Source organism: Taudactylus pleione, unplaced genomic scaffold (assembly GCF_031769625.1).
Source record: "Taudactylus pleione unplaced genomic scaffold, aTauple2 ptg000278l, whole genome shotgun sequence".
Taxonomy (NCBI): Eukaryota; Metazoa; Chordata; class Amphibia; order Anura; family Myobatrachidae; genus Taudactylus; species Taudactylus pleione.
The window spans coordinates 5,423,665-5,449,002 of NW_028284680.1; the positions used below are offsets into that span (position 1 = coordinate 5,423,665).

Here is a 25,338-nt window from a genome sequence, read left to right on the forward strand (position 1 = left end):
CGAATTACACACCGCCATTCCACTATAAGTAATTACTACTGTACCGAATTACACCCCGCCATTCCACTATAAGTAATTATTACTGTACCGATTACACACCGCCATTCCACTATAAGTAATTATTACTGTATCGAATTACACACCGCCATTCCACTATAAGTAATTATTACTGTATCGAATTACACACCGCCATTCCACTATAAGTAATTATTACTGTATCGAATTACACACCGCCATTCCACTATAAGTAATTATTACTGTATCGAATTACACACCGCCATTCCACTATAAGTAATTATTACTGTACCGAATTACACACCGCCGTTCCACTATAAGCAATTATTACTGTACCGAATTACACACCGCCATTCCACTATAGGTAATTATTACTATACCGAATTACACCCCGCCATTCCACTATAAGTAATTATTACTGTACCGAATTACACCCCGCCATTCCACTATAAGTAATTATTACTATACCGAATTACACCCCGCCATTCCACTATAAGTAATTATTACTGTACCGAATTACACCCCGCCATTCCACTATAAGTAATTATTACTATACCGAATTACACACCGCCATTCCACTATAAGTAATTATTACTGTACCGAATTACACCCCACCATTCCACTATAAGTAATTATTACTGTACCGAATTACACCCCGCCATTCCACTATAAGTAATTATTACTGTACAGAATTACATACCGCCATTCCACTATAAGTAATTATTACTGTAAAGAATTACATACCGCCATTCCACTATAAGTAATTATTACTGTACCGAATTACACACCGACATTCCACTATGTAATTATTACTATACCGAATTACACCCCGCCATTCCACTATAAGTAATTATTACTGTAACGAATTACACAGCGCCATTCCACTATAAGTAATTATTACTGTACCGAATTACACGCCGCCATTCCACTATAAGTAATTATTACTGTACAGAATTACATACCGCCATTCCACTATAAGTAATTATTACTATACCGAATTACACCCCACCATTCCACTATAAGTAATTATTACTGTATCGAATTACACACCGCCATTCCACTATAAGTAATTATTACTGTACCGAATTACACACCGCCATTCCACTATAAGTAATTATTACTGTACCGAATTACACCCCGCCATTCCACTATAAGCAATTATTACTATACCGAATTACACCCCGCCATTCCACTATAAGTAATTATTACTATACCGAATTACACCCCGCCATTCCACTATAAGCAATTAATACCTATACAGCTTTTACTACGCAAAATCCACCATGCTGTGTTATCACACATGATACTTATAGCAGTGATGTACTGTAACCCATAGCAACCAGATGGCAGCTTTTAGCAGTCTCCTGTAAGCGGTTATGTGATTGATTGCAAATGGATTATAGCACAAAAAGAGAAACTGTTATATGTGCATTCTCATCTTGCGAGATGGATCTAGAACCAGACATGTACAATCCCGCGTGTATGGAAGGCATAGGCCAGCATGGTTTATATCTCTCATGCAAAGGGCTGCATTTACTATAATATATATATATATATATATATATATATATATATAATGTACAAAGTCCCAAAGCAGTGTTATTTGTAATGTATAAAGGTATTGCCAGAGAGATGAATTACTGCTACAATCTTGCAGACCAGTTCGATATGCTATGTACTATGTAGCGGACATGTGAGTCACGTCATGCAGCAGAAGGTGGGCGCTTTCTGTCACGCCTGGGGCTATATTACAGTACTGTACTGGAATGCAGAACGGATCATTTACAGAGGGATCAGTTCCCAGTGACCCGGAGATGTCAGATAAAAAGGATTTAATGAGTCTCTCACCTGATACAGAGAACACCCTGCAGATCGCACACTGCACCTGTTTTTACCAACATGTTCTGTACCGAAATTCAGTTCATTAGGTCCTAGTGACTACAATGAGGCAGGAGGTGCAAAGTGCCTCACGCCTCATTGAGCTGTGTATTTTGCATAGAATAAACTGCAGTGTTGTGAATATTGGCCCCCGAAGACACAAGATGGCTGCCTTTGCTGTGCAAAGCATGACAGGAGGAAAGGTTCATATTTTTTATAATTATATAACATGTTGCACCCAGTACCCCCTCCCCGCCTAACAAGCTACACCCCATCGTACGGCCGCCCGCACTGAACACACAAGAGTGATGTACAACCTACAGGACCACAGGCTACACTATGAATTGCTTTTCTGTGAGTAGGCCCCACTCCTGCTATTCCTGCATACAATGAGCCACCATCCTGAAGGAATGAAGTGCAGGGCCGCAGTCTGTTTACATAGCACAAGAGAAGTATGTAAGCTGGTACCCCACGGCCCCCCCCCTCGCTTCCTCCATCCCCTATCCAGTATTCCAGAGGAGGAATGTCAGCCAGCAGCTCATTGGCTTCAGTCATACACATGGCCTGGCCTTGGCATCTACCGAGGTGGAGGTTCTCCAACACTCTGTCCAAATATACTGTATACCGTATCCGAGGACTCCAGAGACTGGGACTGAAGGCAAAGGAAGCATCTGACAAGCGTTCGGCGCTGACTTTCCACAACATGAAGTAATAACAACAGGAGACCCTCACACCCGAAGCACAACACCCCAATAACGCATGTACCATGTACCCCGATTATGGGCCCCATTCAGAGATGAACGCTACTGCTGAGATCCCGTACGCAGCTGCTGGGCGAACGTAGGCAAATGTTGCAGCCGCCGGGATAGGTATTGAGACGCCCCAGGCTGCCAATAAATATATTTGCTGCGATCGACTACGGTAATGTAACTTGACGCATGTACAGACGGCGGATAATTGCTCAACTGCGAATACATTGGCGCAGAGTACAGCACTGTATCAGGCCCTACGTGCGTCTTCCTACCTTACAGGCGCACAGTACAACTTCTTTTTTTGTATGTAGCTGTAAGGATCTATTATTGTCCTCCATGCATGGACGCTGTACATTATATACTGTAGCTACTCCTCCGTGATCATGGTAATTATCTGACTCTTCTCACACAGTACAACTTCTCTCCTTCTGTCAGTTGTATTTAATGCTCAGCGTTTAATCCCTACTGTATGGAAATTGCGCGGCACAACCCCTGCTTGCTGTGCACGCAATGCTCGGTAGCGACAGCCTAAAGTCATTGGTCCGTGAGCGGCGTGTGGTTCTCAGCATCTGGGTAATGCAGCATGCACAGACAGAGGGCCTAATTCAGACCCACTCGCGAGCGCTGAGCACTCGCAAGCGGGTCGATGTTGGCCAAGTGCGCATGCGCACGACGGAGGCGGCTCCGTCGTGCGCATGCGCGAGACCCGAATAACGACGACCAAGCCGTCGTTATGGGTCTCGCACCAAAGGGGGCGTGCTGTCGATGGTGAGTGACAGCACGCACCCTTTTGTGGGCGTGGCTGCCCAGGCGGAGGCGTTCCCATGGGAACGCTTACCGTCTGGGGCCGGCACCACTGACATCACTAGTGATGTCAGTGGGCGTGCTTTTGGCTCTGATAGACCGCAAGGGTCTCGTCGCAAGCCCGATGGTCGCGATGGTCTTGACCATCGCGACCATCTTTTTGGCCGCTCGCTATAGCTGTGGGTGGTCACCCACAGCTACGCGAGCGGCCAGGAGGCCGATCTAAATTTCAGAGGAACGGCCCTGATTCAGAGCGAGCTCTCTGTCAGAGCGTCCGGCTCTGAATCAGGGCCAGAGCCCGGTACCATGCCTCATGATTTCTGTATGATTACTTCAAATACATGAGTTCAGTTTCTGTGCCATGCTGGGAGTTGCAGTGCAATGTAAACATATCCGACTGCCCACTTGTTATTCGGTTGTTGGCAAACCCCCGCTCATTATCATCACGCCACAAAACCAAAAGCGGCTGCCGCCAAGAAATGAAGCGAGTCAGCACTGGGAATTATTTATTAGCAAACAGACTACAGAAATTCAAACACAATAATAATCAGTGTGTATAGACACAGGAAGGACAGCGTGGTACATAATAACTAGGGAGTCTATGTACTAATAATTTATTATGTATCCATCTCGCCGGGAATAGTTTCATCTTTAATGAGAATATCCCCGCTATGTACCAAGGGGAGCTCACAGGGACAGCGGTTGTGGTAACCAATGTCCCTGCAAGTTATATCCCTGATATTTATGAAGTGAAATCCTTCTCCGGGGGAAGCTGACGCTGCGTATGCGCAGACTGTCAGCTTCCGGGGACGGCGGGGGGAGAGATTCTCCTGCCCGTGGAGCCTCCATTGTCTTACAGTAGTTTACAGTCTGAAGATGGTGTAAAGTACCGGGGCTAAACTCATAGTACATAGGGGTTAGGTCGTAGTCCCTATTGACAATAATGGAGACTGCGATCTGAAGTGCTAATTATCACTTTGCCGGAGATTTCTGTGAAAGCGACTGCATTGTGCTATTAGTACGTAGCAATAAAACAGAAAATGATGCAGAAACTGCATTTTCTGCATCATTTTATGAAAAAAATCATCTTGATACATAGGCCCTGATTCAGAGCAGGACACTCTGACAGAGCGCTCGCTCTGAATCAGGGCCGTCCCTCTGTTTTTTTTTAGCGGCCTCCTGGCCGCTCGCATAGCTGTGGGTGACCACTCACAGCTATAGCGAGTGGCCAAAAAGATGGTCGCGATGGTCAAGACCATCGCGACCATCGGGCTTGCGACGAGACCCTTGTGATAGGGTCTCGTTGCCGCAAGCCCTGGAGTGCTTTCGGCTCTATCAGAGCCGAGAGCACTTGCGATGTCAGTGGGGCCGGCCCCAGATGGTAGGCGTTCCCATGGGAACGCCTCCGTCTGGGCAGCCACGCCCCTGGCAAGCCCACCAAAGGGGGCGTGCTGTCACTCATCATCGACAGCACGCCCCCTTTGTAGCGAGACCCGGGGCTATCCGGGTCTTGCGCATGCGCACGATGGAGCCGGCTCCCTCGTGCGCACTGGGCCAACATCGACCCGCTTGCGAGCGGGTCTGAATCAGGCCCATAGGCCCTTATATCTCCTACATTATCACAGTATGCCAGCACTGCAGTGAGCTATATAACCTGTACTCGATCATGTGTGATTACTATACACTCCTGGCAAATATATTCAAGTACAAATATTTCTGGCTAATTTGGTACAGAATATAATGAAACACTCATTGACAATCCCCACAGTACATGCTTTTGTGGTCCTGTTCCCAGGCTGGCATAGTTTATACGGGCACTGGCTGGGTGTAGGGCATACTGTACTTGTCTACGCTACAACTCACCCAGCAATCTGGCAGAGCAGGAAAGTAATGGTGCAGGGGATACGTATGTTATATTAGGGATTTATTGGAAATACGCTGTTCATACGTCAGAACACATTTCCCCACACAGCACCTACACCCAGGGGAGAGCGGAGTGTGGTCTGATCTCCTCGCATGCGTTCGCCATTTCCGTATCACGGCGGACAGTGAATGAGCATTTCTGAGTTGCTTGCACTGCTGCGCGGGAGGAGGGGCTTCCCAGTCACCCAATCTGTAATGCATGCTGACTGAGTCGCCATTGTATAGTGATGTCTCGCTGGCGCTCCTCCAGCTCCTGAAGCGCTAGCACATTAATGTACAGCCTTTGTATTGCCGCGCTTTTCTAACTCATTAATACGCTTTGCGTCACAGGGTCTGCACATTATATATATGGGGTATATTTATTATAATATGTGGTGTGCCCCCTTAAAATGAAGAATTCTTATCGCCACATTCTTTTTTTGTTCAAATTTATTCATATGAATGGCCGGGACATGGGGCCCCAATGCAACCAATCAGATTCTACTTAACATTTAACTAGCGCCATCTAGAAGAGAATAGCTAGAATCTGATTGGTTGCTATGGGCAACGGACCTCATTCAGACCCGGTCGCAAGCGCTGAGCGCTTGTAACCGGGTCGATGTTTTGGTCCTGCGCACACGCAGCGGCCGGACTGCGTGTGCGCAAGCCCTGGAGCGAGAAACTCTCTCACTCCGGAGCGCTCTACAAAAGGGCTGGCTGTCGATGTTGATAGACAGCTTGGCCCGTTTTGTAGGCGGGGCGGGGGGGTGGCTACACAAACGGAGACGTTCCTGACGGAACGCTTGCCGTTTTGTGGGCGGCCGCACTGACATCAGCAGTGATGTTAGTGGGGAGCTTCCTGCTCGATCAGAGCAGGAAGCTCCCTGGGACTTGCGGTTGCCGAGACCCAACCTTAGGGTCTCGTCGCAAGCCCTGATGGTCACGATGCTCTTGACCATCGCGACCATCACCCTGGTCGGTCACTAAGCTGTGGGTGATAACCAACAGCTTAGCTAGCGACCAGGAGACCGCACTAAAAAAAAAAAAAGAAGCGGCCGCCCACATTCAGAGAGAGCGATCGCTTCTTGTGACCACCTCTGAATGAGGGTCAACATCTCTTCTAAAACTCACTTCTAAAACACTCACATTAGTAAATTGACCCCTTAGTCCTGCCGTTAAACATTGCAGAAACAGTAGATTCCGCATATTTCAAAAGCTGAATTGATCGATAAATAAGCCCCATAATGTATTCAATTGGATGGCGTCTTTAGTCAGCGCTTTGGACGTTTATCTAAAATGCTGCGGACGCCGTTTTAAGAAACCACTACCATGACTAAGGCGCTACGACACCCATTCCATTTTACTTGTGGAAATTGCAATTTGGCGCAATTAAATGTGGAGTGTAAATAAAATAGCAGCGTTGGCGAGATTCTTAAAGCAGCTCTGGGATATACATTTACACACTATCCCCATAAGAATTAGCAGGGTAACAGGAAGCTCATCAGCTATGGCAATGCTTTCCAAATCCACTAATAGTCACCTTCAGCCTCCGCCTGTGACCTCTGCAGAGTAAGTGTCAGCTCTGGGCTTTGTTATTCCAGCAGGCCAGAGGACCTAGTGGCTCATTACACAGGGCTTTCTCCGTAATTGGAGCCACAACAAAGTAGATTAAGAGATGGAATCCAATCCCTGCAGAGAATGCAGCGTACACCCTGCAATAACCTAACTAGATAAAGATACTTGCTGTAAGTGCAAGAGACTTCCCGGCAACCTCACGTTATATAATCAGCAGCTGAGAAAATAGGGCCACACATACTGGAAATATGACCAATATTCTATGGCCTCTCCCAGTGCACAGAGCAGGCGTCCAGCAGCAAGTGGGCATTCTGTATTTCTGGTCCATCATATGGTAAGATGCAGGATCTGGCTACATGTGACTCGGGGTATTGTGGCACCACAGATCTCAGCACACCCTGCCAGACAGAATAAGTGGGTGTGCTGGGAGTTGTAGTTCCACAACAGTTCGAGAGCCATACAAAGCCTCTTATCAAGGGTAAAGGACTAAATCTAGTCCGAGGTCTGAAAGCACAACAGAATAAACTAAGAACAATTTAGCCCTAACACAGGACGATTCTACCATTAGTTCAGCGAAAACATCAGCAAATGAAATCGATTTCATGTCCATTCTTATAGACACAGTACTGAGATCGTTACTGCTGAGTGTGCAATACAACATCCATTACTTACAGTCAGTCAATGCTTTGCTTTGCTTTTTTTTACTGGCACCAACATGCGCTGTCATTCAATCGAAAGGGAAAAAAATAAATCATAATACAAAGTTATAATGTGACACCAAACTAGCGATATATCTCCTCCAATGTTTCACTAACAATGTAATATTTAGAAAATGCGCAAAAAAAATCATATAGACTCTGGGCCTGATTCAGAGCCGCTCGCTAGATGCGATCGCTCGCACGATGTGTATGCAAATTACGTAGGGAATGCTATCGCACAGCAATGCATTAGCACACCCACTATTTCTTAGAGAGCGATCACATAGTGTCATACCTGCCTACCCTCCTGATTTGGTCGGGAGCCTCCCGAAAATCGGGTGCCGCTCCCGACCTCCCGGGATGGCAGGCAAGTCTCCCGGCTGCCGCCGACCCCTCATGTCCCACCGCATGCCTCCCGGCAGCGAAGGGGGGCGGTGACGCGATTTGCGTCATTTTGGCACCGCCCCCCACTTCACACTGCCTGTAATATCGGCAGTGTGTAGTGGGGGCGGGGCCAAAAAGACAGGCTCGCGTGGCCCCGCATCGCCCGCAAAAACTTCTCATCTTGCCGGCCCCGCCTCCGTCTGCTGGCCACTCCCCCCAGTAATGCCGATCTGGCTGCTCCCTCCCGGAAGCGGCAGCCAGATTGTCGGCATGTATGCACAGTGTATGCAGACGCCCACCAGCCTGCTTTAAGATGCCCACTTGTGCACGTCATGTCCAGGAAGTGTATGCAACCATCGGTACATCGGATGTGATCGCAGCGCTTGAGGTTGACCATACCCTGCCGCAAGCACTGCGAGCACTTCAGTGTAAAAACCAGCCAGGTGACGTGTACTATGATGCTGTCTTATAATTATGCACGCCTCTAACACGCCGTTGAGATGCTCAGGCACGCCTGCGTTTGCACCTCCACTCCCCCGTTTTTAATGGCCAGCCCCTGTTACCGCCTACAAATGGCTTCTCCTGTCACTCACTCTGCTGGGCTGTCTATGTGCAGCGAGCGAATGCATTGTGAACTTTCGCTAAGGTATGCGCACGCACACTGTGATGTATACGCACGCGCACAATGCATACACACTGCATACCATCACCAGCAGCGCGGGTATGCATCTTAGCGAGCGGGTCTGAATCAGGCCCTCTGTACCCTCAGGAATCCTTATCTTCTTCTTCTTTTGCAGGGGAACAGAAAAAAACTATTTACCAACCTCACTAGAGATCTGCAGATCCATATGGCCCAGAGCAGCCAATGATAAAATAGCTCCTTAATAGTGTTACACCAGACACAACAATGGGTGCACAGACCGCTCCAGTGTATTGGGTTTGTACCATGATTGAGAGGGCATCAACTGAAGATGTAAGTACCCCTGAAATCTGTACACCTCCGCAACGGCAGTATACATCTAATTAATGCCAAGTCACCATCATTTTGTATTTGCACCTATCATTACTGTACAAGGCCTACACCAGGCCGCCTCTTCCCTCCCCTATCCACCCACACCTGTCGTAAGGGCATGCAAGCGCTAGAGTTGCGCAAGACTGCATTGCTGAATATGCGCCCGTTATCATTGCGAGTATGTGTAGGGCGCATTTGCACAAGTTCAACTCGGTATTAGCTCCTAATGAATGGTTCTGAGACATGAGATGGAAATAAAAGTCATTGCTCCTAGGTTTTCCCCTATCACCTTCGTCACTGTGACCCCTATGCCTGATCACACCCAGAGATCTACCAGCACCATCGATGGTCAGCATAAAAGGTACTGCCCAATAACTAGATTGCAGGGTGGACACAAGGTGGATGTCTGCCCCGGAGCACTGAGGAAAATGCTGACTGTGCGGTGGTCGGCGTTCTGGAGGTGTCCTCTGCCGCTGAGTTCAGCTAATGAGCTGGGTCCTGCATTGTGGATGAGTTGCAGAAGATCTGACACTGGTTACAGGCTGTCACGTCCAATAAGCCTTTCCCGGGGAGTTTTATGGAGACGCAAACAGACGTTTGATGAAACGAGCAAGAAAACTACCAGCAAAATATGTCACTTCCCCTGGGAGCAGCCAACACCTTCACATAGACATACAAGAACGACTGCTGAAATCTTCATGCACCGTGCCAACGGCCAGCATGCCGGCCGCAGATCCAGGTGCCAGGATATCACCACGGCTTACCGCGATGATAGCGTCACCTCAGAGCGAGGTATTGGTGGCATACATCAACTTTTGCCCATCTTGCTTTGGCGAGATCACTGGTTCCTGGTAAAAACTGATATTGACAATATTTCCATGAACCAATCATCGATACGGCCGACAAAACCGGCTGGTGGCATTATTTATTACTACTACCACTATTTTATATATCAAAATGTGTCTCGCTCTGGGGGGAACACATAAAGGTGCTCTCTGGATCTCCCCGCTGTATGGCAGATGAATATAAACAACCCCCTGACTATAGGAAAACATGGATGAAAAGCGCAGAATGAGAAGGGTGCAGGGTCATCATTCCCATTGCGTCTGTCGGTGCAAACGTTACACTTTCTGCCTAGAGCGCTGCTAGTGATGTTGGCGTTTGGTAAATCAATAATAACAATGGTAATAGAAATGTGCTGCAAAGCATATACAAGTGAAAACAAAAATAACATACAATTACAATTCATATGACAAAAGACCCCCCCCCTTACATGCATCATGCACAAAAACTACGATTTTTTGAACGATTATTGTTAACGATATCGTTTATCGTTCAATCGCTGAAAGAAAATTTTCACCGAGTTAAAACAATGAACGATTATCGTTCATGTGCGTTCATGTTTGTCGTTTGTAGTTCAGTCAGACTGACCAACTCAACGATTTTCATTAAGTTAATTTGCAAAAATCGTTTATAGATCAAAAAAAATCGTTCATTACACATATAGATAATCTGACAGAAAATCGTTCATAAAATCGTTGGTAACAAAATCATTGTGTGTGTATGCAGCTTTAAGGTGCGTACACACTGGGCGATTAAAGTGGACGACTGAACCATAACGATATCGTTCAGTCATCCACTTTATCGTCCATTTTTAACACCAAAACGATGAACGATATCGATGATGCGCGTTCCCGCAGGTCGTTCGTCATCATCGTTCATCGGGTAAACATGCAGGCCAACCTGACGATATTGTCAGGTTGCTGCATGTTGGGGAATGGGGGAGAGAGCCGGGCGCTGAACGATATCGTTAATCATATCGTTCAGCGGGTGTGCTCAATGTCATGAACGACATTGAGCACACCCTGCCGGGGACAACACTACACGATATCGCTCAGGGAGCATATAGTCTACTGTGTATGCTCCTTTAGAAGCCGGTGCCATGTTGCTCTTACACCCTTTGTAGGATGATTGACAGATAAAGGTGATATATACACATTTCTGATGTAACAGAATCAAGTTCCTGCAACGTATTATCCTCAGTGCTGGGGGCGCAGAACGAGGACTCAGCAACCCGATCCAGGACTGACTAGAGAGTGACAAATAGCTGAACACAGGGGATAGAGCCACATTCTCTACACTGGGGGGAGGGTGAGTAACCGATATGCCCCTTTTAATGACAGTGGACCTGTGTCTCCTGCAGTGGGCTATATAAAGGCCGCTCTGCTACCTCTGGTGATGTTTTCTTGGCTTGTCCCATACCTGTGTGTTTTAGCACATTATATGCGTGATACTTAATGTACATCACAGCGGCACGTCACAAACTACAGTGTCTGCACCATACAATCAGTACTAGGACTCCTGGTTTAATTCTGAGCCGCCTATTACATCTCTTCCCATCTCATGAAACGTGGGGAAGATGACAGATTAAGCATCATTCCAGCAGTTTAAAGAGACAGATACTCACCATTACTTTATATGATAGGTAAGAAATGGAAACGGGATTAGAAGAAGTTTCTCTATGTACGATATAAGCAATGCTGACCGGGCAAATCCTTATTGGATGCCTTCGTTGCAATGTGACTCCATGACAGGTACCACAGTATATAAATGAAGTATAAGAGCCTGCTAACTTTTGCGAAGTGTGGCCTATAGGCTACAGCGGGTTTGGTAAGGGATCCCCGCGGCCAGAATACAGATAGCGGCATCCCCACAGTCAGAATCCCGACCCAAGTAGGTAAGTGTCCTAACCCTCCCCCTAACCCACCTTTCCCTCAGCCCAACCCTAACCTTCCCCCTAAGCCACCTTTCCCTCAGCCCAACCCTAACCCACCTTTCCCTCAGCCCAACCATAACCCTCCCCCTAACCCACCTTTCCCTCAGCCCAACCCTAACCCCTCCCCCTAACCCACCTTTCCCTCAGCCCAACCCTAACCCCTCCCCCTAACCCACCATTCCCTCAGCCCAACCCTAACCCTCCCCCTAAGCCACCTTTCCCTCAGCCCAGCCCTAACCCACCTTTCCCTCAGCCCAACCCTAACCCTCCCCCTAACCCACCTTTCCCACAGCCCAACCCTAACCCCTCCCCCTAACCCACCTTTCCCTCAGCCCAAACCCTAACCCTCCCCCTAACCCACCTTTCCCTCAGCCCAACCCTAAACCTCTCGCAGCCCAACCCTAACCCTACCCCTGACCCACATTTCCCTCAGCCGAACCTTAACCCCCTTCCGCAGCCCAACCCTGACCCTCCCCCCCCCCCTTCCGTAGCACAACCCCGACCCACCCCCTAGGGCCTAACGCTGAACATTGGGATCCCACCAGTTGGGATTTTGGAGCCGGTATTCTGACCGCCGTGATGGTGACTACATCCCGCTAACGCCATCTTCAGATGGCGTCAGCCAAACTCGGGAATGCTTTGCTGCTAGTGTTGGAAATGGAGAGACCACAGCAGGATCGGATGTCAGATATCTCCTTCATGCTTTGGGGTGACACTTAATATCCCCTAAAAACTGGTGTTTTCGGGGAATATGAAACAAATATTTAATGATATATAGGCCCCAAGACTGACTAATGATGTCACAGCAAGTTTACATGTAAATCCATCCATTATATTCAGGAAAGACATAAAAAACATCACCTGAAAAACAGAGATTGCAACTGACCAAATATCCTGGCATACCTCTGTTTACTAGAAAGACTAAATCGTCCTGCTTTGTGATTTCATCTTTTTGTCCTTCCCAGCAGCTGATTAGCCATTAAGTACAAGTAGTGGCACATGTTACACTGTGACTGTACATGTGCAACCAAACCAGACACCGGCGCGGTTGTGCAGGACGGGCAGCAGAATAGGCCAATGTGTGGCGGTTTTAGGCCTAACAGCGTATTTATATTCATGCTTCATAAATGCACATTTCAACGTGTCTTCAATAGTAATAAGTAATGAGCTATTTCCCCATGCCAGCTCGGCTTGCTTGCTCTAACTGGCAGCTCTCTGCAATTTTGGAATGGGCAACACTTTCCATTGTGGCACCGCGCTGCCTCTGTACTGAAGGCTGTCAGATTTCTGTCGCTCTGGTATAAAATAATGTAGGTAAAATCTCGGCGTAATTGGGTCAGCTGGCTTCCTATCATTAGCCGGTCCCTCAAACTCCGGCAAAGTGCCTCATTCTCCCGGTAACAGCCCCTAAAGCCGCGATTCATCACAAAACGTAGCCCTAATGGGGATCAATGTCTACGCCAATTATATGGCTCTTCCGGGCACTTAATGAGAATTTATGAGGGTAAAAGCGATTAGTGTATATACATATTCATGACAGACAGAACAGCTTGGCTGTCAGGGAAATCTCTGCTCGTGACGTGCCCACGCGCCAAGGACACGGCTTCTAACAAAATCTTCTGCTCCACACACATCCACAATCACCCACCCCCCCACACACATACACACCACCACCCACTGTGTAGGGAGCAGCAAAAGACAGTACATCATTATTACCATAGCGCTGTACAAAGAGCTTATGCTTTTCTGAGACAAAAGAGTGACAAGTCAGAGTAAGCTGCCCTTATATGGGGAGCTTTAGCTACACTTTCGAGCTGCTTGCACGTGGTGTAATGGAGGCGGCCATTTTGTGGGCTGTGCTAACACACACCAGCCCAGAGTTACCCAACTCCAGTCCTCAGAAAGGATTTCTGCCATCGAAATTCGATGAGAAAAAAACAAACATTGCAGTGGTTCGCGCAATAGCAACCCGCTGAATTCAGCTGTATTATAACATCGGATGGACATTGTGAGCGTATGGCAGCCGTTATCGGAAAGCCGCCATCGAACGATGGAACCACTAACATAACAAGAAAAACACTGATGTTGATACAACATTGACCATCGATGTCCATCCCTAGTCCTCCATTGCTCGAGGGTATGATTTTCCTCATAATAACACAGTGATGAAACGTTACTAAAGGTGTCAATGGGCTGCAGGGGTTGGTCCATGATAATACCCTATTCCCCTCCCCCTTCTTGCCCATTGGACCTGACCTCCAGCTGAAAGGGCCTGTAAAACAGGAAGTAGTTATGTTGCGGCCGCCAGTCTCAATACCGACATCCGAATCCCGACAAGGGATTCAAGCAGTGGCGTATCTATAATGGGTGCAGTGTGTGCAGGGCACACGGACCCCCGGGTCCAGGGGAGCCCCGCACTGCACACACTGCACCCATATTTTTTTAAACTTACCTGTCCGAGGTCCCGCGTCCCGAGGTCACACTCTAGTGCCCGGAGTTTGCTAATGCTCCGGTGGCTGGCCAGCCGCGTCAGTCGGGTGCCAGCCACCAGGGAGAGAGGAGGGGGCCCCGCACGGGGAGTGCACACGGGCCCCCTCCTCTCTTAAAACGCCCCTGGATTCAAGATAGGCATTGAAATTCCAACACCTATCTTAATCCCGACACCAGAATGCCGAAGGTCTCTGGACCGAACAAGGTAAGTCCGGGTGCCCTTAGTGTAAACCGCAGGGGGGAGGTTCTGGAGGGTTAGCTTTAGGGAGCGTAGCGGGGTTAGGCACCCCTAGGGGGGAGGTTAGGTTCCCCCACGGGAGGGTTAGGTTTGGGGTGCGGTAAGGCGGGGTTAGGCACCCCTGGGGGGAGGTTAGGCACCAATAAGGGAGGGTTAGGGTTAGGGGGATGAAGAAGGGGCAGGGATAGGGTACTGACTTGCCGTGTTGGGATCTTCTCCCTTCGGGCTGCAGACGTCAGGCTTCATACCCATTCCCTGTACAACCTGGAGGATGGAGCGCAGGTGTAAGTGGCAGATTGAATCGCATTGCATCATGTATGTTACATCTTTACGACGGAGAACTGGGCGGAAGAGCCACTGTCTGGGGTAAATCTGACAGTCACATTTCCCTAAGTTACTTTCCCATTTATCTGACTCCGCCACCTCCTGACTGACTTTTATAACCTTAAACCTGTTACTTTTCTCAGGAGCAGAGAAATATCTGTCAAGGTGTCAGATGGGCGCTGGCTGTAATAACACTGTGCGGTTTGTATTACAGCCAAGAATTCCAACTCCAGGCCAGGAAAACCGCGGAGTGTCTCACGGGCCCCTGGGGTAAAATCCTCACAGATGACAATAGAGTGACCCCTGCGGCCTCTTACACACAGCTCCCTCCATTTTTAGACCACTTAGCAGCTATTTGCGATGCAGCCATTAATTCTCAGACTTCAGCTCTCTAATTCCTGTGTCTGACAGAAAGTTCAAAGAAAGCAGAGTACAAACGGGTCCCATCAGGTTACAGAGGCCGGTCCCAGCTGTCTCCCCTGAGTGCAGTCTCAGCTGAGGCATCAATAGCGCCATGCCCTCGTCCCTGCAGAGTCCTCACTACCGTCAGTGCTGGTCCCAACACAGTATGTACAGTGTGACAGAACTCGCCCACACGCCTGCTCAGCGCCTGCGGAGCCAACAGTATTTCAGCCATTTCTATACAAAAAGGACCTTAGTACTGTATACACGGATTCATTATTTATAGCAGATATTTATATAGCGCACACATATTGTGCAGCGCTTTACAGGGAATATTTAGTCATTCACATCAGATGCGCTCCTGATGGAATACTCTGTACTGTATACCGTACATAGTGGGGTCCTCAATAATGCACACACAGATGAGATATCTGTGCATTACTCTGTACTGTACACACACAGCAGGACCCTCAGTACTGTACACACAGCAGGACCCTCAGTACGGTACACACAGATGAACTTCCTAAAGAATACCATGTACTGTATACACAGAATGGCCCACAGCACTGTATACACAGATTTAGTCCCTATGGAATACTCTGTACTGTACACACAGCAGGACCCTCAGTACTGTACACACAGCAGGACCCTCAGTACAGTACACACAGCAGGACCCTCAGTACTGTACACACAGCAGGACCCTCAGTACTGTACACACAGCAGGACCCTCAGTACAGTACACACATATTAGGTCCCTATGGAATACTCTGTACTGTACACACAGCAGGACCCTCACTACAGTACACACAGCAGGACCCTCAGTACTGTACACACAGCAGGACCCTCAGTACTGTACACACAGCAGGACCCTCACTACGATACACACACAGATGACTTTCCTAAGGAATACCATGTACTGTATACACTGTAGGGCCCACAGCACTGTATACACAGATGAGGTCCCTATGGAATACTCTGTACTGTACACACAGGCAAGGTCCCTATGGAATACTCTGTACTGTACACACAAGATGAGGTCCCTATGGAATACTCTGTACTGTGCACGCAGGTGAGGTACCTATGGAATATACTGCACTGTATACATAGTGGGGTCCTCAATAATGCACACACAGATGAGATCTCTGTATATTACTCTGCACTGTACACACAGGACCCCCAGTACGGTACACACAGATGACCTTCCTAAAGAATACCATGTACTGTATACACAGAAGGGCCCACAGTACTGTATACACAGGTGAGGTCCCTATGGAATACTTTGTACTGTATACATAGTGGAGCCCTTCATATGATATACAAAGGAAAGGTCTCTATAGACTGCTCTGCACAATATACATATGGAGAAGCCTCTATGGCAGTGGTTCTCAAACTCGCTCCTCAGGACCCCAGACAGGTCACATTTTCAGGTTACCCAGGAGGTGCACAGGTGTAGTCATTACACATTTTAAAAGATCCACATGTGGTTATAATTATTTCACTTTAGATTCTGTGAAGAGACCTGGAAAACATGCACTGTGTGCTGTCCCGAGGACAAAGTTTGAGAACCTGTGCTCTGTGGAATAACCTGTACCCTCTCCCCTCTAGTGCTTCTCCTTACTTCACTTTCATCTACTTCTTACTCCCCACCAGGGCACCTAACACTTGGTTACTTTGCTCTGTTGCTTATGTGGGTGTTATGGTCACTAATGTAGCAATATATATTATCCAGGTCCTCATCCTTTATTGTATTATACTGTAAGTCACTGGTCACCTTATGTACTATGTTTATGTACTATGTAAGGCGCTGTGGAACACTTGTGGTGCCATATAAATAAATGATAATAATAATAATGATAATACTATTCACACAATGGCGATGGAATTCTCTGTACTGTATACACAGCAATACTGTACATATGGTCAAGGTCCCTATAGAATGGTTTGTTCTGTATACAAAATAGGGCGTTCAGTACTCCACACACCTATTGGGTCCATGGAATAATTTGTACTGTACACAAAGTGGGGCCCTCACAGGGGAAGTTCCTATGCAATACTGTATAATGTATACACAGGTGAGGTCCCTATGGATTACACTGTACGGTATACACAGTGAGATTCTCAGTACTGTACACACAGATGAGTTCCCAAAGGAATACCCTGTAATGTATACACAGTGTGGTCCACGGTACTGTACGCACAGGTGAGGTCCCTATGGATTACACTGTACGGTATTCACAGTGTGCACCCCAGTACTGTACATATAGGTGACTTCCCTATGGCAGTGGTTCTTAAACTCGGTCCTCAGAACCCCAAACAGTTCACGTTTTCCAGGTCACCTAGCAGGTGTATTCATTACTCACTACAAATATTAGGTGGAGGAGCTAATTATTTCACCTGTGATTCTGTGAGGAGACCTGGAAAACATGAACAGTTTGGGATGCTGAGGACAGAGTTTGAGAACCACTGCTCTATGAAGTACTCTGCAGTGTGGTCCTCAGTACTGTACACACAGGTGAGATCCTGATGGAATGCACTGTACTTTATACATGTCCCTTCTGTATTACACTCTTAGTACTGTACACACGGGTGAGATCCCTATGGAATGCACTGTATTTTGTACATGTCCCTTCTGTAATACACTCTTAGTACTGTACACACAGGTGAGATTCCTATGGAATGCACTGTACTTTATACATGTCCCTTCTGTAATACACTCTTAGTACTGTACACACGGGTGAGATCCTAATGGAATGCACTGTACTTTATACATGTCCCTTCTGTAATACACTCTTAGTACTGTACACACGGGTGAGATCCCTATGGAATGCACTGTATTTTGTACATGTCCCTTCTGTAATACACTCTTAGTACTGTACACACAGGTGAGATCCCTATGGAATGCACTGTACTTTATACATGTCCCTTCTGTAATACACTCTTAGTACTGTACACACGGGTGAGATCCTAATGGAATGCACTGTACTTTATACATGTCCCTTCTGTAATACACTCTTAGTACTGTACACACGGGTGAGATCCCTATGGAATGCACTGTACTTTATACATGTCCCTTCTGTATTACACTCTTAGTACTGTACACACGGGTGACACCCCTATGGAATGCACTGTACTTTATACATGTCCCTTCTGTAATACACTCTTAGTACTGTACACACAGGTGACACCCCTATGGAATGCACTGTATTTTGTACATGTCCCTTCTGTAATACACTCTTAGTACTGTACACACAGGTTACACCCCTATGGAATGCACTGTACTTTGTACATGTCCCTTCTGTAATACACTCTTAGTACCATACACACAGGTGACACCCCTATGGAATGCACTGTATTTTGTACATGTCCCTTCTGTAATACACTCTTAGTACTGTACACACGGGTGAGATCCCTATGGAATGCACTGTATTTTGTACATGTCCCTTCTGTAATACACTCTTAGTACTGTACACACGGGTGAGATCCCTATGGAATGCACTGTATTTGGTACATGTCCCTTCTGTAATACACTCTTAGTACTGCACACACAGGTGACACCCCTATGGAATGCACTGTACTTTGTACATGTCCCTTCTGTAATACACTCTTAGTACCGTACACACAGGTGACACCCCTATGGAATGCACTTTACTTTATACATGTTCCTTCTGTAATACACTCTTCGTACTGTACACACAGGTGAGATCCCTATGGAATGCACTGTATTTTGTACATGTCCCTTCTGTAATACACTCTTAGTACTGTACACACAGGTGAGATCCCTATGGAATGCACTGTATTTTGTACATGTCCCTTCTGTAATACACTCTTAGTACTGCACACACAGGTGACACCCCTATGGAATGCACTGTACTTTGTACATGTCCCTTCTGTAATACACTCTTAGTACCGTACACACAGGTGACACCCCTATGGAATGCACTGTACTTTATACATGTTCCTTCTGTAAGACACTCTTCGTACTGTACACACAGGTGAGATCCCTATGGAATGCACTGTACTTTGTACATGTCCCTTCTGTAATACACTCTTAGTACTGTACACACAGGTGAGATCCCTATGGAATGCACTGTACTTTGTACATGTCCCTTCTGTAATACACTCTTAGTACCGTACACACCAATTAAAACTTGTTGGGCTGCACACAGGTCACTACAATATACAGGTTAGGACCTGCCAGCACTGTATATACAGGTGGGTGGCCTTAGTGATTGCCAGTCCTTGGCCGGAGAAGGTATTCCAAAATTCCCTCTTACCCATATCATCACACGGAGAAAGTAAAAGGGCAGGAGACCATTCCTTTAACATTGTCTTAAGAAAAAGATGCCCGCCCCCCCATTACCACTTTCCTATGACACCTGAGTGGGCGTGGGAACGCTGGAGGGGAATAAACTCGCAGCCCACCCTGTATCAGTCTGAGGCGCAGGGTATAGAACCTGTGTAGCCAGTGAATTAATGATTTCATTAGCAGACCTGTGTGCCAGTGATGGACCCGCATCCTGAAGTCTGGTTATACCCAGGAAAATGCCACTCCTGCCCACCCTGTCCTGGCCCTGGCTTCACACACGGCGTATCCTCCTGTACACCGAGAAACGGTGATCCGAGAGATGTCAGGTAACTGGAATATCACTCTCCATTGCCGACTTCCCATTTACCATTGTGGCTAATAATAATTATAACGTGCATGTAACCATCTAACGGACCCACAAGCGCTCCCTGGCACAGCCTCTAGGTAGGGGTCTGCAGGGCGGCAGCGATAGCCATTGGGCCCGCATTCTTTCACCATAAATAAAGGTTTAGAAATTAGACAAAGCCACAGAAGTTTAGGGAAAACACCCCCATCTATTCAGGACTGCACACCCATAAATCATGCCGGCACTGAGAATAGGGCTCAGTCTGGTTTATTACACACCTGCTGAGCTGGGGGTACCAGGAAAAGTTTTGTCCTGTAGTTGAGATAACCAGTTAAAGAGCTAAAGCCAAGTGTAAGACGGGGGTCTGCCAGGAGAAGAACACACACCCGAGCCCAAATGGACCATGCCAGTGATAAAAGGAAGCAAAATAAGGATGGAACCAGTAAGGAACTGGTCATACTGGAAAACACATCTGTTGTCTTAGTGAAGAGCTTTTTATCTGGAATAATTACACCTTATCTTACCTAGAATAGGACAGATGTACACAGGGACAATCCACAGAAAGGTCTTACAAACAATCCACATTTTCTGCTTCCCTTGGAACCACTGTAATCCAGGACAGATCTTTTCCTTCCCTTGTCCAATCCCACAAGATAAAGTGCAAGATGTATAAGAACAGCTCCAGGATACTAGTAGTCACTTCCCAGTCCAGACATCTGCTGCTCCATCCATGCAATGTCCCAGCTCCGCTAAGTCCTGAGCAATAATCCTGTCCCCCAGATCCACACTCTGCCCCGTCCTCATAGAGCTGAGCCCAGCTGGGACCCAGGAGCTGACGCTTTAGATCCCACTACTTAGTTCCAGGCACATCAGATAATTATCCAGCCTCCAGCCACACACACACACTACAGCCTCCCCTCTGCCAAGCACAGGGCTGAGTGAGGGGAGAGTGATCCCCCCACCATTGTGTGTCAGGCAGCTATCCCTCCTCCCTCTGCATATTTAAAGGCACAGGCACCTGCAGTCTACAGACAGAGGCTAGAGCCTGCAGAATGAGACCCTCACAGCGGCTATGGGCTGTGGCACTGCTCGTTCAGGAGAAGAATTAGAATTAGGCTGATGATATTCTGTTCTCCTTATCTGTGGAAGATGAAAGCACTCAGTGTGCAACTGTATATTTGCAACAAATTAAATCTTTCTAAGGACAATTCTTAAAAGTTAAATGTGAAAAATTAAATACAACCGGACATAAGAGTAGCTTATGTACATAGCTGAGATTGTATTTAGTGCTGTGTCCTGATGCTGGTACTCTTTAGCATGTTGCTGCCTGAGGAAAGAGTTTAATCACTGGATATACCCCAGCATAGACAGCAATAGCAACAGTGACACCTACAGGATATATAACTGATTGTACAAAACAGCAGGGGAGCTTCAGCGCAAACAGGCATATAATGAAAAACATATTCTAGAACGTAAATTGTAGAGATCAATTATATCTCAGCTCACAGCTCCTGTGTGATGTGTAATAGCTGAAGATTGCTGCTCTGTCATTAGGGAAAGACTTCGACAAGAGACAGCGACTTCATTCCACAGGTGAATTCTCATTCACGCATCGCCCATGTATCAGGTTACGTAAGGGCCCATTTATCAATTCATTATCATCTTTGTTAACACGATTTGCAATGAGAGGAAAATATTTTTCGGAGCGATTTCTGCGGCTGTTATCCCAGGGAATCCGAGGTAACAGCAGCAGCGAAAGTTTACACTGCGGTGGTCTGTCCCGTATTGTGGGAGCCGGAGGGATGTACATGGATGGCGCTACGAGAGCCCTTGCCATAGGAAAGAACAGGCTAATGCATATAAAGAAAGTGGCCTTAGCTATCGTAGTCAGACCATGAAGCTTTTTAGTGGCCTATTCACTTATACCCCTTTAACATCAAAGCTAAAACCCGGGTTATTGCAGGGTTACACCGGGTAGCTCCATGGTGTAAAAGGGAACAGGGTTGGATTGCCGGGTCAATCGAACCGGCAATCCAACCCAGGTAACTTGCAGGGTTTAACACGGGAATAACCAGTGAAACCCTGCAGTCTAAACGGCGCGATCCGGGTCAGGGTGACCTGGATCGTGCCGCATGCCTGCCGATTGGCCGGCTTCAGTGGTGCTTGGAGATGACGTCATCTCCAAGCATCCACTTCAACGCCGGAAAAGCCGGGTTCGGTGTTAACGGAAATTCCGGGTCAGATCCGGATTGGAACCCTGTTCCAACCTCCGGGTCAGACACGGTTTTTCGTTATAAAAGCGGTATAAATAAGTATCCAGCTAGCAACGAGTAGCGGTGGGGTGGATGCTGAACTACCTGGGCCGTTCAGCATTGTTCTGGTGTGGGGACAGCAGACGCTTAACCCTTCCCCAGCCTGACTTGAGCTCATGTTTGTGCCGTGACCAGCGCTCCTTACCATAGGAAGTCGTAGGGCCCGGTGAACCCACGCCATCTGAAGATGGCGTTGGTTCTTACAGGCAGACTCCAAAAGCTTTCAGTTTTCACAGTTTCCCGAAGTTTAGGCGGCCCCGTCGGTCCCCAAATAATGAACGGACCCATTACTAAAAACTTGCGGAAACACTAGCGGAATTAACCCATTAGTGATAATGAACAGGCCCCTTAAGTCTTCAGAGCATGGTAAACGGCACAACCATAACGTCCCCATAAATTGTATGGGAACTGCGGTGTGCTCCGGTACTTCCAGTAATGGCGGAGGGATCATGATGCCGGACCTCCCCCACTGGCAGCTCATGGGGTAAATAGATGACTAGTAGGATACATAACACACAATCGGCGCAATCTCCGATATCTGCAGCAGTCCCTACATTTCCGTCAGCAGCCACAGCCCCCATAGGTTTCTATACTTCACCCCGAGCACATCGCAGGGACGGGATCCTCTCAGACCCCCTGTCCCTGCATGTGCCATCTCATACATTTGGGCAGTATTATCACATATTGCAATGCGGTTTTGGGCGTTAGTTTTGGAATTTTATTTTCAATGCGCAGATATTAAGACCTTTAACCGCCCATCACCCATCATAACCAGTGACAGTAATCCATGCTGCGTCCCCATTACGGTCCTACTCCCTAGGTTGGCTTCTAATTGTTTTATCCACCTATTATTTTTAATTAGTAAACAGAAAAAAAAAATCCTTTCCTTCAGGTGTAAATTGGCAAAATGTTTATCCACCAGCTGTGCCCCAGACCCCCCCCCCCCCCCATGCCTATTAACCTGTACAGAACTGGAAGCACTGGAACGGTCACAGTAGTGGCCTGTTCTGCTGGTCTGTCCTGGCACAGATGGCGATGCCCGGGGCAGTGATAGTGTGAGCGATTGGTACCTTTCCTCATGTGACATGTATTCAGCGATAAACAGTAACTATCATACTATGGAGAAAGGCTGGAAGCCCAGGGTCTATGTAACACAGGAACCAGAGTCACTCTAAAGTATCTGTGATAGATAGATAGATAGATAGATAGATAGATAGATATGAGATAGATAGACAGATAGATAAGAGATAGATAGACATGAGATAGATAGATAGATAGATAGATAGATAGATAGATATGAGATAGATAGATAGATAGATAGATAGATAGATATGAGATAGATAGACATGAGATAGATAGATAGATATGAGATAGATAGATATGAGATAGATAGATAGATAGATATGAGATAGATAGGTAGATATGAGATAGATAGCTAGATAGATATGAGATAGATAGATATATAGATATGAGATAGATATGAGATAGATATATATATAGATATGAGATAGATATATAGATAGATAGGTAGATATGAGATAGATAGATAGATAGATAGATAAGAGATAGATAGATAAGAGATAGATAGATAGATATGAGATAGATAGATAAATAGATATGAGATAGATAGATAGATAGATAGATAGATATGAGATAGATGGCTAGATAGATAAATATGAGATATATATGAGATAGATATAAGATAGATAGATAAATAGATATGAGATAGATAGCTAGATAGATAAATATGAGATAGATAGATATGAGATAGATAGATATGAGATAGATAGATAGATAGATAGATAGATAGATAGATAGATAGATAGATAGATAGATATGAGATAGATAGATAGATATGAGATAGATAGATAGATAGATAGATAGGAGATATATTGATAATATAGACAGATATGCGATAGATAGATAGATAGATAGATAGACAGAGGGGTTAAAGTGGGTCAGAACGGTGCGGAAGTGCCTTCTGTCAGTCCTATTTGGCCTCCATCCCACCTTACCTGGCCAGTGACAGTGGCACAATGCGCTCAGCCAGCTCTGCGTCACAGGGAAGTTCTGGGTTGGAGAGGTGCCGCTGCTGCGTACTCCATTGGCTGGGCGCCTGCTGAGGTTTTCTTACCAGCGGATGCCCGGCTCCTTCCCTAATGCGGCAGCGGGAGGCTGTAGTACACTCCTTAGCTCCGCATTCTGGCTCCCGCAGTGGTTGAAGGGAGAGACGTTATGACATCTCTCCCATAGTTCCAAGCAGCAGTGGGATGGCAGCGGATGCAGGAGGAGCGGGGCTTAAGGTAAGTATTGTGTGTTTCTTATTGTGTAAGGGACATTACTACTGGGAGCACTAATAATGGGGGCATTACCAGTGGGCGCACTACTAATGGGGGCATTACTACTGGGAGCACTAATAATGGGGGCATTACTACTGGGAGCACTAATAATGGGGGCATTACTACTGGGAGCACTAATAATGGGGGCATTACCACTGGGAGCACTAATAATGGGGGCATTACCACTGGGAGCACTAATAATGGGGGCATTACCACTGGGAGCACTAATAATGGGGACATTACCACTGGGAGCACTAATAATGGGGACATTACTACTGGGAGCACTAATAATGTGGGCATTACTACTGAGAGCACTAATAATGGGGGCATTACCACTGGGAGCACTAATAATGGGGGCATTACTAGTGGGCGCACTACTAATGGGGACATTACCACTGGGAGCACTAATAATGGGGACATTACCACTGGGAGCACTAATAATGGGGACATTACCACTGGGAGCACTAATAATGGGGGCATTACCACTGGGAGCACTAATAATGGGGACATTACCACTGGGAGCACTAATAATGGGGACATTACCACTGGGAGCACTAATAATGGGGACATTACCACTGGGAGCACTAATAATGGGGACATTACCACTGGGAGCACTAATAATGGGGGCATTACCACTGGGAGCACTAATAATGGGGGCATTACTAGTGGGCGCACTACTAATGGGGACATTACCACTGGGAGCACTAATAATGGGGGCATTACCACTGGGAGCACTAATAATGGGGGCATTACTAGTGGGCGCACTACTAATGGGGACATTACCA

At 46.9% G+C, this 25,338-nt stretch overlaps 1 protein-coding gene across 3 annotated transcripts in view; it reads right to left on the minus strand.

Moving 5' to 3' along the window:
- The window catches only part of ROBO3 (roundabout guidance receptor 3), a 384,819-nt gene that overhangs the window by 166,280 nt on the left and 193,201 nt on the right, over positions 1 to 25,338 (minus strand). Inside the window, exon 1 of one of the 3 annotated variants that reach the window (XM_088481798.1) lies at positions 20,427 to 20,825. The exons of the other annotated variants lie outside the window; for them this stretch is intronic. Coding sequence (XP_088337924.1) covers positions 20,427 to 20,487 — 61 coding nt within the window. The 5' untranslated portion in view covers positions 20,488 to 20,825. Of the gene's footprint in view, positions 1 to 20,426; positions 20,826 to 25,338 lie in introns of those variants that run through there. 3 annotated transcript variants of the gene reach the window in all.